General features: G+C 36.9%; 1 protein-coding gene across 2 annotated transcripts; it reads right to left on the bottom strand.

The window, feature by feature from the left end:
- LOC109225256 (superoxide dismutase [Cu-Zn]) lies at positions 6,184-11,375 on the bottom strand. 2 transcript variants are annotated; one of them, XM_019389857.1, is made up of 8 exons: positions 11,188-11,375; positions 9,484-9,572; positions 9,301-9,402; positions 9,121-9,216; positions 8,740-8,771; positions 8,583-8,658; positions 6,977-7,030; positions 6,184-6,524 (listed from the first exon to the last, which is right to left on the bottom strand). In XM_019389857.1, the coding sequence occupies exons 2-8, from the start codon at positions 9,557-9,559 to the stop codon at positions 6,502-6,504; spliced, it is 459 nt and encodes a 152-aa protein (XP_019245402.1). In that variant the 5' UTR covers positions 9,560-9,572; positions 11,188-11,375; the 3' UTR covers positions 6,184-6,501. The 2 variants fall into 2 exon arrangements, with proteins under 2 accessions (XP_019245402.1, XP_019245403.1); XM_019389858.1 differs by having other exon boundaries at positions 9,484-9,595; positions 11,188-11,356.

Genomic DNA, 15,146 nt, shown 5'->3' on the forward strand with positions numbered 1-15,146 from the left:
GAGCTGTATTTAATTGAGGGACAAAACTGTAACTCAGTTTTTCATGAATATTTTGGTAATCTAACTCTAGCTATATGGGCTTCCTACTTTTAGTGTGTTGTGTATATATATATATATATATATATATATATATATATATATATATATATATATATATATATATATATATGATGATTAGGGACACATAATTAGATGAACAAATATTTATAAGTGTTATATCTTATATTCTCATTTTAAATTATTATTATATTCTTTATTTGAAACGTATCAAAAGTATTCAACTATTACTCAATGATTGACACAAAATTTCAATTATTCTGTTAACATTTATTTATTTTACATAACATATAAGTCAATTTGCTAAAAGGACTTCAATATGTAAATATTGACTATGAAATATGAATAAACAAAACCTGGAAAACTTTCAAGCAAAGAAGACAAACCAGAAACTTTTAAACTACCATGCGATATAATTTATGGTTGGCTTGGTTGCAATTGCAATCTATCTCTGTCTGGCTCCTCGCTTTGAACTCAAATAAGACCTTTTTTTGGTCGAGTGACTTCGTTCCTGGTCTTCCTATTCCCCTAAAAAATGAAGTATCCAGGCTCCGTTAGAAAAACCCAATTGGATTGATAAGATATCTATGATTGCTATTCATATTTTTTCTTCGTAAAGAGATCCTAATTGTCAAGCAAAGTTATCTCAACTCTAAGAAATACTTGTATAAAATGAATTGAAAAAAAATGAAACACTAAAAGAAATGGTAATGGGAGCATTTGTCCTATATGTACAAATCCAAATCGGGCGGATCTTTACCCGGCACAAACCTAAAAAGACCGTTATTTCAGTCAAAAGAGATTATTTATGAATATATTTTTAATTTTTTTAGAAATGCTGGATTTTAACCTGTTTAAAAGTTGGAATATTGGATGTCACACCTCTTTTTTTACACACCTACCCCGAAGGATAGTATATAAGGGAGTTTTCCATTTAAAGTGACATTATTCGAAATGGGATTATTTATTTATTTTTAGAGTCGCCACTTGGGATAGGATTGGCTTTTGGTGTCCCAAGTCACCGGTTTAATTTGAATCCCAAATCGAGGAAAAATTTCGACTTCCCAATTGGAGTCTACGAACCAGAAATTCTGAATAAGGAATTCTGTTGACCCGAGGGAAGGTGTTAGGCACCCTCGGATCCCGTGGTTCTAGCACGGTCGCTTAAACTATTATATTTGGCTAAAATTCAATTTTTATATATGTTCTACCCTATAGTGCAATTTTAAGAATCATGTTACTGCTTTTAGTTAAAAAATTTTAAAGAAAGTGAACGTGGTTTAAAAATGTGTTTTTGGATCACGTCACATGAAATGCACCCGTATCCTTGACACATTCTTATTCGACGTTTTGGGATTTGGATTTGGGTTGCATGAAATGCACACCCGTATTTAAGAAGGTAAAATTATTAAAGGCGCGCCTAAAGCGACTAACGAGTTATTATCTTTGCGGAGGGCCGTGAAATTCGCTAAACGGCACGCCCCGAGTTCTAAGTATCTAAATAGGAACATTTAAAGAGGGCCCCGCAAGTTATGTGTTTCGTTTGGCGAGGCTCATCTCATTTTTATTTAAAGGCCAACCTAAAGCAACTACGATTTTTCTATTTATTTTTTTTGTCTCTAAAAGGGCCTAATTAATTTCCATTTATAAATCTGGGCCTCGAGTTCAAGTCCGAATTCAAACAAAAGGAGGGACCCTCTTAATTTGAACCTGCTACATAACTCGAAAACCTAAATTCATATTGCAAATTAATTCCCATATCCCTAGTATAATTTTTAAAAAGGGGTTTTAACTTCTAGCAAATTTGGGCCTTCAAACATGGCCCTATGCAGGAAGAAGGAAAACATAGCTTGTATTAAAATTTGCCCTGCTTGGGCTTTTTATTATAACACTAAGCCCAAAAATTGTGTAAATATATGGGCCTAGTTGTCTTGGCTCATGAATGAGCCCAAACCAATATTGACGGTAATGGCTAGGCCTGGTAACAGCTTTGAAAAAAACAAATGCTTCTCTTATTCAAATCAAATTCTAAGGCAAATATTTCACACAGTTTCAACTTATTCTGTCTATTGATAACTAATTCGATCCACCTAGAATCTAACAGTTAATTAATTTCAAATCAAAACTCATTAATGACCTGGGAGTTGGACGCAATTGCTGATACTCATTATCATGCTCACTTCTAACTATTGTTATCCAAATTGACTTATGAACCCCAAACTGGCATATAGTATGGATGTAAAATGCCCTACTGCTTTACAGTTTGCAGAATATGAATAAATTCCTGTGAGTTGCAATTTTCAACAGGCATATGGTGAACAAATTAAAATAGCAAATCATTTTTAGTCTACAGGGCAGGCTGATTCTACATTTAGTAAGAAAGTTCATGCTTCTTCCGTGTTCGACCTCTAACCAATAAACTATTCTAAGCTTAAATTCCAACTAACATGAAAATTCAAGGATGAACTAACTATACTATGCTGAAGCTATTTGCAGAACATTCATACAGTTAAAAGGTCCAACAGTCTGAATTAATTACAACATTCAATTACTCAAATTTTAACTAAACTAATCTACGAGCATATTCAGGAAAGAAATAATAAGAGCAGCCAGCAAGGGATCAATTTGAAGCTTCTATTTCACATCTCAAATCAAGCATACATTGTCGTGGATTCAGAACTTGTACCTGGAAATTTGCACAAATAAAATGAAATTAAGGATCAGTTGAGCAGCAGAAATACAGCAGCAATAAAATCGATTTTGAACCCAGAAAATAGTGTCAATCAGCCCAGGAGTTGATTTCAGATTGCAAAACCAGTAAACAACCAAAAATAAGCTTGAGCGACCCAAAATCGACTTGATATAACCCCCAGGATCCCTGAAACCTTCACTACTGAATTGGCAGGACCATTTAAACCATTTTCCAACCTTATTCAAGCTGGAAATTGAATTTCAGAACCTGAAACTTCGAGATCACTCCACAAATTCAATGGAACAGTAATTTTGGGAGTTTTTGTGTTATTTTTGGGCTTTTGAAGAACTAAGATCTAAAATGAACTCTCTAGCTCTCAGATTTCAGTTTTGGTTTTTGAATTTTTGAAATTCAAATTTTCAGATGTTCAAACTTGTGAAACAAGGCAGTAGAGATTGCCTTTTATAGGCAGAAATTGAGGGCTCTCTCAGATTTTCAGTTTACACCCTTAGCCCCTCTTTTATTTTCAATTTTAAGCTAGTTAGTCCCTAAGGTTTTGACTTGTTTCTCAAGTTAAACACTAAACTACTGAAATTCTAATTAACACCCCTATCTAGAAGCTTATAGGGAATTCTATTTCAGTTACTACAAGATTCCTTTTATCTAAAATTCCTAAACTACCCTTTTAGTCAATCTGAAATTACCAACTTAGTCAAACTATCCCCCAACCCTCTTAAACTTAGTCCAAACTAAACAGAATTAATCAATCAGGGGCTAGGGTGTATTCAGCTATATCCAAACCAATCCTAAAATTGAAATAATCAAATCTAACTAATCGAATTAATTCTAATTATAATCCAAGATAAGCAGTGAATTTAACAGTAAACGAACAGAATTGAAACTAAAATCAAATTAACAATAACATTCATGGATCAATTAATCGAAACCAAACACTAAATCAAACCAACATAAATCAAAACAGAACAAAAAATTAAACCAAAATAAAAACAAAACAAGACAGAATTAACGGAATAAAATCAATTAAAACCCTAAGAATTCTAAATCAATTAACATGAAAAGTGATTGATTAAAGAGAGGATACCATAATTGAACGAAGTTATTATGCAAAGCAAAGAAGAAAAAATAAACAAAAACTAAACGAAATAAAAAGAAAATCAAATAAAGAAAGAAAGACTTACTGATTTCTAGCTTCTTAATCGACTGACCCTGAATCGAATCCCCAAATAATGTTATATGCTTGTTCTTGCCAAGAACAAGCACATAACCTTATTTGGAACTCAAATCAAACACTGGTGAGCCTTGAAATATTTAACCCGTCTTGAATGAAACCCTAGATCTAAAATTCGAAGGGTTCAACCTGGATTTGAATAGTTTTGGTTTGGGATTTAGGAAGAGGGGGTCGAGGAGGCCATGGGGTGTGATTTTGGTTGAGTTTGGGTGGCGGCGCTACCGTGTACGGCGGAGGCAGCGTTAGGGTTTGGATTATTCGACGAATTAGGGTGGGATTTGAAAGAAAATGAGGCTGGATTCATAATGAGGATGAAGAGAGGAAGCAGTGGTGTATTTTTGGGAGTGATTGGTTAATCGCCGCCGGCGGAGGCGATTTCCGTCCAGCGGCAGACGGCGGAAAGGGGCGGCGTTACATTCTCTAGGGTTAGAGGTGTGTGAGAGAGACGGTGAGAGGGGGTAGGGGGAGGCATCCGACACTTTTATACCCTTAATCATCATTAGTTCCGGACCGTTGGATTGATGAGATCCAACGGTCCTGATTCAAAGACCATGAAACGACGTCGTTTCAATTAGAAGGGGGCTGGACCGGGTTTCTGAGATGGGTCTTGGGCTTATTGACCGGGTCTGGTGGGATTTGGCTTGGGCTAGAGGTAGAAATACACGAAATTGGCCCCAAACAGGCTGGGCCTTTTCCCTTTCTCTTTATTTTCTTTTCAATTACTCCCTTTCTTTTATTTAATTTCAATTCATTTTCATTTCATTTCATTTTTTTAGATTTTTGTTAAATACAAAATTAAAATGAGAAGACTTGATTTAACTCTAATTTTCTAAAATTAACTAAATCCTAATTTAAAAAGAGAACTAAGAAAAAATCGAGAATTAAAAGTAAAAATGCAAAAGGACTATTTTTTGTTATTTTCTCTTATTTTTTGCAATGTAAATTAACTAGTAAACCTAAAAAATATAAAATTGGGTTCTAAATGCAAATGTGCTATTTTTTTTTATTTTTTTTGTATTTTTAATGAATTATGCCAATGCAAACAAACACAAAAACATGCGATTAAATCCTAAAATCAAATAATTAAAGGAGAAATCCTAGTTTTATGAATTTTATAGGAATAATTCAAGTGAGGCAAAAATCACATGCTCACATTGGAAATATTGGGTCAAGTTGGGCGGGTTGGATTACGACTCATTGTTTGGTCCATCTTGACCCAAATGAACTTTGGGCAGGGCATTTATTTATTCAGAAATTTTCATAAAGCACTATCTTTTGGTAGTAATTAGCCATCTATAGATACGATTTGCTATATTACGGATTATAGATACCTTTGTGTGGTTATAAGATGTATTTGATATATTTAAGCTATTGTATAAAAATTCCTTATTTATTCAGCCCATCTTGACCCGCCCAACTTCCGCCCAAACAGCTCATTTGCCACCCAGGATTTTACTGATGCTGAGCTGCAGCAAAAGAATAAGGCACTCAAGTTCAGACGCAACTGTTTGGTCACTGTATTCTCTATAATGCTTTTAAAAAAACAAAAAATTCAAAGAAAACTATGATTTCTCTTGTAACTTTTATCCTTTTAAAGATCCCTATACTTATTAGTGTCCCAGCTAAATTAATTGTTGGCATACCTATATTAGGTCAAGAGATCTTCAGGACTCTTTTTAATCTGGCTATAGATTCGCATCAGCATAAAAATAGAGTAAGTTAAAGGAGAACGAAAAAGGTAAGTGGTAGAACCACTACTAAGTGCTTTTGTCCTTTTCTTGGTTTCAGATTCATGGACAAGTTGTATTCTTGATCCAAACATATTCCACGACGGCCAGTAAAACATCATTTTAGATGTTTGTTCACTCTGCAGTTAAACAAGGACGAATCTAAAGAATAAAGGAGACCTTTTTGACACACATGGTACTGGAATAGGTAAATCTCAGTCAGTTACAGCAGTAGTTGGTAAGCCTGCGATCGAAGCAATTGTATTCATGTCAGGCATTTCAATGAACGCAAGCAATGACAACGAATCTTGAAGTGCTTTTCGCCAGCTGAGACCAGTTAAAATACAAACTATCAAGTGCTTAAAATGTCTGTGCATATTTCCATTTGCCATCTTGAACTAATTTTCACACCAACTGGCTGAGTTTGAGACCATTGCTAAAAGTAAAAACGCAATATATGAGAAAAATGGCAGGCTGTCTTTTCCATCCGTATGAATTGTATAGCGTCGAAACCATCCAATTGAAATGACAACATTCAAATCTAAGAAACCAGCAATGCTACGGACTATGTTTTATTACGGTTAATGTTTTGTTGGCAGAAACTAGTACAACTCACACACTGGAAATTAGAGCTATATCATGTATGATTGGCTCAACTCAAAAACAAGAGGTATCACATGATAAAAACATAGACAACAATGCTCAATAGCTCCAATGAAACCTTATTCCAAGATACCCTCCACTAGCAGCTGAGAATCTTCATGGTACATGAGTAATTAACCCTGGAGGCCGATGATACCTGACAAGAGTGACAATACCACATGTTACTACTAAGTATTAACATAATTAAGGGCAAAGCCAGGATGGCCCAATATGATTCTCTATTTCATTCTTGATAAAGCAGATGATTCAATGTTGCCCAATTGAAAGCTCATTGGCTAATGTTAAACTAAATTTGAAAGCAAAAGAATCTTTTATGCTTCTATTTTGCTTGTTCATGGTTACCCCTATGACTTGGCACACATTGCCAGGAACTATATTCATCTAAATTATTTGCACCTCTTATGCAAACAACTGGCCTAAAATAACCATTTGGAAAAAAAAAAAAAAAAAAAGAACCAATGACTATAACCCACGATCAACAGTTGATCGATGTAACTACAAAGCATAGTTAAAATGACTAAGAGCAAATGAGCCACATAGATGAATATAGTTCCAGAAGGTAAACGATGTTAGACAATTAATACATACCACAAGCAACCCTTCCACCAGCATTTCCAGTGGCTTTACTGAGCTCGTGTCCTCCTAAAACAGCAGAAAAGCAAATTTTATGTCAAATTAAGTAAAAGTGAGTAATAAATATGCTACAAAAAGTATATTATATTTAAACCCTATCCTCTTTTTATTCCATGAAAGGGTTTTCAATGTTACTACACCAGGCACCAGGTTCTTTTGTGTGCAAATACTGAGCTTCGTACCAAAATGTAGCAAAAAAGATCCATAATCCTCATCTCATGATATCATCATATGCCCGTTTGGTTTACTTGCAACTAAATTCAACTTCCCTACCTTCTATTTTCAAAAAAAGTTGATATTTGGTAATCCTGATCATCCTTTTCAAATATTTGCATGTCACCTCACACTTTGCAAACTGGGGGAGGACAGCTACCTTGCTCCAACCACGCTGAGTATACAAACACATTAAAAGGAAAAGAAAAGACTATTGTTTAACCTATGGGTCCTAATCCAGCCTCAATCACCAATTGTTTAGTAGTAATTTTAAAGGAATAAAACAAAGGCCTCGCAACGACTTAACTATAGGCAAAAAGAGAAGTCAATAACTTGTCATTGTCATATATTCTCCTTATTAGTTCACTCAGTCCACCTTTCTTTCAAGCTATTAGAAGATTTAAGTTCAAAATAAAACTTGGATAACATCATTTCATGCCTGACCCCCAAGGCTTTGGACTAGTGGGAAGAGCGCAACACGTGATGCGTGGGTTAGGGGCACATCACAGGTACGAACTCTGCACTGGCAAATGTCTGATATTTGAATGGAGATGGACAGAGGACAGGTCAATTAACCACCGAATTACGAACCATGTGCCACCTACCCTCAGGGATTTCTCTGTCATTAAAAAATAAAGTAACCCCAATCCATTCCAAGAGGGCATATATAGAGATCACATCCTAATTCTTTGAGGAGATTGAACATCACGTAGGAATGCAAACCTCCCACTTGATTTTCGAGACAGCAATTACCTGGCATTCTATTTCTGCTCAATAAACAGATTGGCAAATCCATCGAAGGAAGAAAAAGATGAGATCTTATGGATCGTGGGGAGATATGGCAAAAGATAAAAGTGGATCCTTGCTAGTGTGGTCATGGTTAGATTAGAGCTCCTTTTTCACTTTGCCTAAACTTCTTTAAATGAACCTTCATCATTTTCTTCAAATTAACCTAGAACATATCACACAAACAATCACATTTGGACTTATTTTATCAGATCTGTAATATTTTCAATAACTACACTGAATCTTCCAAATTGACTCATTAAGAAAAACATGAAGGGAATAATTTTTTTTTTTTTTTTGAGAAGGTAACGTGCATTAAGGGAATAATATTTCTATACAATTTTGACCAGCGATGAGGTAAAATTTTAGTAAATCATATGTCAAGCACTACGGACTAGAGTTGAAGATTGGCCGCAATCTTAAATCAAAATCTGAATATCAAGGTTGTATTTTGTCTCTAACTTCTTCAGCCTCTTTTGTCTTCCATATTTCTCTTATATTAAATAGAAGTATGCCGTACTAGCTCATTATAAGTATTAGATGCTGGAGTTGGGGAACTAACCCTTTCCAAGATCATCAGGATCAGCATGAACAACCACAGCTCTTCCAATGATGGATTGTGGACCAGCAAGAGGAATCTGCAAAAGTTCAGGTTGCTTATTAATTCAGAAACAAGTGTAGAACAAGATTAAAGATAAGAATTCAACAAAGAAATTTACCTGCTTGTCGGTAATGGTAAAAGATGCAGTACCTGAAAATTTTGCAACGATTGTATCATTAGCAATGCTACCTAATTTGGAACTGAATTTTTTTTTTTTTTTTGGGGGGGGGGGGGGGAGGCAATGACATCTTTGAAATCAATTTTGGCTTCATTGTGCAAAATATTTGAGTTTTTCAAGATATAAAATTATGGGTGAACCTTTACTGCAGCGGAATGAACTTCCAAAGGCAGGGGGTTACCACTACACACCATGTCGAACCAAAACCCACTAGGTAACATAAGATAATTAAAGTCTTCGAATTGCAGATTTTTTATTTGAAACAAAATAAGGATAACTTCAATGAGGTTCAGTTCAATATATTAAACACGGAATGCGTACCATCTTCCCCAACTGTGATGTTACCAAGATCACCAGCATGACGCACCTCATCTTCAGGAGCACCATGCTCCTTACCAGCAGGGTTGTAATGTGGTCCTGCAGGTTTACAGGGAAGAAATCCAAAATGAAAAATTGTCTAGAATTAATTTCTATGTCCTCTTCTTCAGTAGATAAAATTACCCGTTGACATGCAGCCATTTGTGGTATCACCAAGGGCATGGACATGGAAGCCATGAAGTCCGGGTTTTAGGCCAGAGACATTTCCAGTAACTGTGGTTGGTGCTGTATATATTTCATCAATTAGAGATCACCCATGATAAGTGCAGGAATAAACCATTTTACCATCATTAAAGTTAAACTTACCATCTCCATCTTGAGTGAAGAAGATGGTGCCGCTAACACCTTCACTGCTGCTAAGGACGGCAACGGCTTTCACCATTTTTGTATGTGATCTAGAAAATTATGATACAAGAGTCTGTTATCAAGATAACACGTATAAGAGCCAATACAAAGCATATCAATAGTTTAATATGCATCTTCTTTCATAAGATGACAGACAACACCCCATAAACAAGTTTGAACTTATAAATAGAAAATTGTGTTCACACAATCAGTTAAACAAGACTTCAGTCATAAGCCAGGTAATATACATTTCATCTTGAAAGCAAGCTATCAGATAAAGTGACATCCAAAATGTGAGGTACTCCATTTCGTCATCTCAACCATATTAGCCTGAATATTTAAAAGAGGGAATTCAAGAACAATTCGACATGTTTGTTTACAATTTTAAACAAGCCAAAATTGTCTTTCCGGAAATAACACCCAAGGAGTGACATAGCAGTCAATGACGTGGATGGTTCAAATCCCAACAAACACAAACAAATGCTAGGTAATTCTTTCCCAATCTGTCTAACTATTTGTGAGCAAAGTTACACATTACCAATACCGGAGGGAGATAGTCAGTACTCTGTGTAATAGTCGAGGTGCACACAAGCTGGAACGAACACCACCACTATAAAAAACTACTATTTGTTGGAAATAAAACAAAGTAAAGAAAACACAAAATTTGTTTTATAGAACACTAAACAGTGGATCATTTACCATGAATATTCACAAAATACTCTGATTCTCTCCAAAACAACCAAAAAGAAAAAACAATTCTCTCACAATCCAAATACTTGCGAAAAAATAGAACAAGAACAAAAGGAAAAAAAAGAAAAAAGAAACTGTTTTCTAATCCAAGAGCCATCAAATAAAGGCAGTAAACATATATTTGCAGCAGGATTTAATTGGGCGCAACTGGTAGGTAGGTGATACTTTTTACAGAGGGACGGAACAAAGCGAGGCAGGAGGGTTTGTGCAGATAGGGCAAAAACTGATTTTTTTTTTTTTGGTTATATATTAACTATTAAATCCCCTTGATATAAGGAAAGATTCTATTGCAGTGGTAAAGAGGGTCCAAAAATTGCTTTATGTTACAGGTTCAAGTCCTAGGTGTCACTCTTCTATTTTTTCATATAAATTTCTGGTTCCCCTACTAGTTTTACATACAATCTTTTTCACAAGAAATGCCTGTGCGTCACTCATAAACTCCAGCAGACAATCACACGCTCGAAAAGGCAAATACTCCTCTTAAATCGGAGTAACCAAATTCTTATTAGATCGACCCACACATCAGAGACAGAATCTTCGCAAGGTGAAGTCTTAATACACCTACGTTTATTCAACAATCATTAACCACAGAAAAATTAGCTCACATCGCAGACACGACACGGTTAAAAAGAGAAAGTTCTAGAACACTCTAGATCTGCTATATCAGAAGTTGAATCCAACATTTCATCATAAAGAGATACGAACAGTATCAGGATCAAATCCAAAGTTAGCCTAGTGATACCGATCAGTGTGAAAATCAAGCAAAAATGAATCGAGTGAATAGTCAAAAGTCAAACATCGAATACTCACATAAATAGGAAAAATTAAATAAATATATATTCAGAATAAGATCACGACGTATATACTGATGCAGAAATTTTTGAAGAAGCAAAAGAGAAAGAGAAATGAATTTACCTCAGGGAACCCCTTGTATGGCTAGAGAGAGAAAGAGAGGAAGAGAGAAGTCCAATATGTCTGTGATAATGAGGAGTTGGAAATGATGGAAATGGCCAGATAAGAGTGAAATCAGTGTGTTTTTATTGGAGAAATGGACTGACTTCTCTGACCTGTTGAGTGGTAGGTGGCCAGTGTGTGAATGCTGAATACCATCGTATTCATTTTGCCAACTACCTTCGGGTATTCACTCGGTAAGAGTTTTCTAGAATGTCAGCAGTCAAAATGGAACAGCAATTAAATTCTCCAATTTCTCTCTTCCTCCTCTTTTTTTTTCTTCTTTTTAGACTAGTTTTATTCTAGGGCCCTCAACATTTTGAGATTTCTAATAAAAAAGGTTTTACTAAATTTAAAAAAAAAATAGTAGTGAATATTATCATTCTATTATCATTTAGATAATATTGAAGATTATAAAAAAAAAGTATAAAATTTCGTATTTAAAAAATAAACAAAAGGCTCCTTTACTTTTGAGGATACACGTACAAAGTGTGTACCTTATATTATTAAGTATATAATTTTTGGTTTATAAAGTAAAAGTTAAAGAAAGAAGTGTAAGTCCTAAGAAATGATGAATATTGATTTAATTTAATAAGTCAATAAAAGGAGAAATTCTGATCCACAAAAACATCAAATGTCTTTATTGTTATATCAAATGACTTACGCGGGGATAGTAAGAATAATTGTTGCTCTTGTGATATAGTTGTTTACCCTAAAAAAAAAAAAGATAACAATTAAATTTGTAAGTGGTCTTAAGGATACGTGGGTTAATTTAATACAAATGATAAATAGCGTTAGATTAAACAGATAAAGGACGTAATAAATTGTCAAACCAATCAAAAGAAGTGACCCCGGACACAGTAACTGCTCAATAAAATGCCTGCCTTCGATCTCGGGCTCACGTTAATGATGTACTGATGAACAAAAGTAAGAACTTTGAATAATAGAGAAAATAAGAGTATATTACCTTGATGTACGTGTTAAAGTGTCCCTAGTGAATAATCAGACCCCCCTTTATATAGTAGGGGAATTTTACCCTAAGTACAATTCCACAAAAGGTAACAATCTTCTGTTTAACTAATCACCAGTTTTTTGCCGATACGTGCCGAGATTCACGCCGTGATATCCGGCTGGTCACATATATCACAGCCTTTTGTTGGTCATGCTTGATTATCTGGTAATTCTCTCCGAGATTTTTGGGATTCAAGCCGATCCTGGGGGTCGTGGCCTCGATATTTCCGAGGGCGGGTGTTTTGCTCGAACCCCGGCTCGAGGGGCTCCTTGCCTCGATTTCGGTTCCTTACAATCACGTCTCTTACTCCGTTTATTTCATCGAAAATTGAGACGTCCCATGGGCTCGGTTTCACCCGTATACAGATAGTCCCCTCGTTTCTCGGAGAGTAAGTTTACGGAAATGACGAGAAACGATATATGCACTTCGATTCCTTCTTCAATACGCCGTGACGGAAACGATAAAGAATCCGAAATGTCTTGTTAGTCGCGTCATTATGACTTCAAACACGTGTCAGCCATCGGCAGGTCATCCCTGGATGTGAAACGGCGCGAAGCCTCTATAAATACTCCCCTCCTTCGTTCATTTTTCACTTTTTGACCAAGCTTCTACCTTAGAGCCTTCAGGATATCACTGCCCTTCTTCATACTCTTAACATTTTTACCTCCGTTCTTCAAGATTTCTCAGTAAATTGTAAGCTTTTACTCATTTTCCACACAAACCAGCGTACTTGATTTTTTTCAGTAAAGCTTTTACCTTTCATCTCCCAACCTTTCTTCATATTTTTCAAACTTTTCCCAGACAATAATGGCTAAAACTTCCAAAATTGTTCCCCAGAAAGTCGCTTCCTCTTCTTCACAACCGACCGCCGAAGTCGAGGAGACCGCTCCCAATATGGTCGTCTTGGAGAGATTCGCCCAGGGCGTGGCTACCTATGAACCGGCTGCCAAGCTTCCCCTGAAAATGTTCGTCCCCGGGGGATGCTCGGTCGTGGATGATTTTAAGGTCTAAAAGCCCTCGTCGGCATAGGGCCGGTGTGAGGCGGTATCTAGATACATACCGCTATCTCAGATACCGCTAAGTACAGGTACAACTGCTCGTCTGCCTTCGGAGTATGAAGTAAAGGCGGACTCGAAAGATACCGTTTGAGTTCTTATAAAGCTTGCTGGCACTCCAGGATCCACGAGAAGTTATTCTTCTTCTTCAATAACGAGAAGAACCGATGGCTCTTATCGGAGGACCTTCAAATAAATCGACCCAAGGTGGCTATGCGCCCGGTTAGTCTTTGAACGACCTTAACATTGTCCACTACAGTGATGTCTTCTATGGCCTTGATCTTGTCGGGATTGATCTCGATTCCCCGGTTGGATACCATGAATCCAAGGAACTTCTTAGAGACTCCGAATGCGCATTTCTCTGGGTTGAACTTCATATTGTATTTCTTCAGTGTGTTGAAGGTTTCCTGCAAATGGTCCTCTGCTCCCGGGGACTTAACTAACATGTCGTCAATGTAAACCTCTATTGACTCCTATTTGCTCTTCGAACATCTGATTTAATAGGCATTGGTAAGTGGCACCAACGTTTTTTAGTCCGAATGGCATTACGTTATAACAATAGGTGTCGTATTTAGAGATGAAGGAAGTCTTTTCCTGGTCGCCCGGATCTATCCAGATCTGGTTATACCCGGAATAGGTGTCGAGAAAGCTGAGTATCTCGTGGCCGGCCTTCACATCGATCATGTGATCGATGTTAGGTAAAGGAAAAGAGTCCTTAGGGCATGCCTTGTTCAAGTATTTGTAGTCTATACACATTCTTAATTTGTTTCCCTTTTTAGGCACTACTACTACGTTTACTAACCAGTTCGGGTATTTAACTTTCCAAACGCAACCTATTTTAAGGAGTTTGGATACCTCGTCTTTGATGAATATGTGCTTGACTTCGGACTGAGGCCTCCTCTTCTGTTTAACGAGGTGAAACTTCGGATCTAAGCTCAACTTGTGAGTAGTTATTTCCGGCGGAATCCCTATCATGTCAAGATAGAACCAAGCGAAACAATCTATGTTAGCTATAAGAAATTCAATGAGTTTTTTCTTGAGCTCGGGAGTAAGCCCTGTGCAGTTATACCTTCCGATCGGGCAGGTGCTCGATCAATATGACTTGCTCCAGCTCCTCAACCTGACTTGGTGGCATCGGAATCGTTAGGGGCTATGACCTGGGGACTCTGTAATCGTCATCCTCATTCGTCCCCTGCTTTTCTAGTTCGATCGGGGCCGGTGTCAGTGATAGCTATTTGGTTTCTCTCTTGGTGACTGAACTCGGGTTCTTCGATGTCAAGAGTGAGGATATCGGGACGACCTCGTTGACCGCGAACATTTCTTTTGCGGCCGGTTGCTCTCTGTAAATCATTTTGATCCCTCCAGGTGTAGGGAATTTCAACGCCTGATGTAGTGTCGAGGGTACTGCCCTCATGTTGTGAATCCATGACCTCCCGGATAGAGTGTTATATCTCATATCCCCTTCGATCATGTAGAACTTTGTTTCCTGAACGGTTTCGGCAGTGTTTACGGGCAGGGTTATCTCCCCTTTAATGGCCTCACATGCCATGTTAAACCCGTTTAAAACTCGGTCTGTAGGCATAATTTGGTCTTGTAGACCCAGCTGTTCCACGACCCTAGATCTAATGATATTGGCCGAGCTACTTGGATCAATCATCACACACTTAACTCGAGATTTATTTTTGAGTACATATATTACCAGCGCATCATTGTGTGGTTGCACGATGCCTTCAGCATCCTCGTCATTGAAAGATACGGTTCCCTCCGGCACATAATCTCAAGTCCGTTTTCCCTTTGTAATGGACACTTTAATGCGCTTTAGCATCGGCCCCTGGGGGACGTCCACCCCAACAGTG

This window comes from Nicotiana attenuata, chromosome 5 (assembly GCF_001879085.1).
Source record: "Nicotiana attenuata strain UT chromosome 5, NIATTr2, whole genome shotgun sequence".
Taxonomy (NCBI): Eukaryota; Viridiplantae; Streptophyta; class Magnoliopsida; order Solanales; family Solanaceae; genus Nicotiana; species Nicotiana attenuata.

What these genes read in the sequence shown, in the direction of transcription:
- LOC109225256 (XM_019389857.1), bottom strand. Translation starts at nt 9,559, where the DNA reads ATGGTGAAAGCCGTTGCCGTCCTTAGCAGCAGTGAAGGTGTTAGCGGC. An exon ending in CTTCACTCAAGATGGAGATG is followed by an intron (nt 9,403 to 9,483) that starts GTAAGTTTAACT and finishes AAATATATACAG; the next exon opens with CACCAACCACAGTTACTGGA. An exon ending in TGGTGGAAGGGTTGCTTGTG is followed by an intron (nt 6,525 to 6,976) that starts GTATGTATTAAT and finishes CACTCTTGTCAG; the next exon opens with GTATCATCGGCCTCCAGGGT.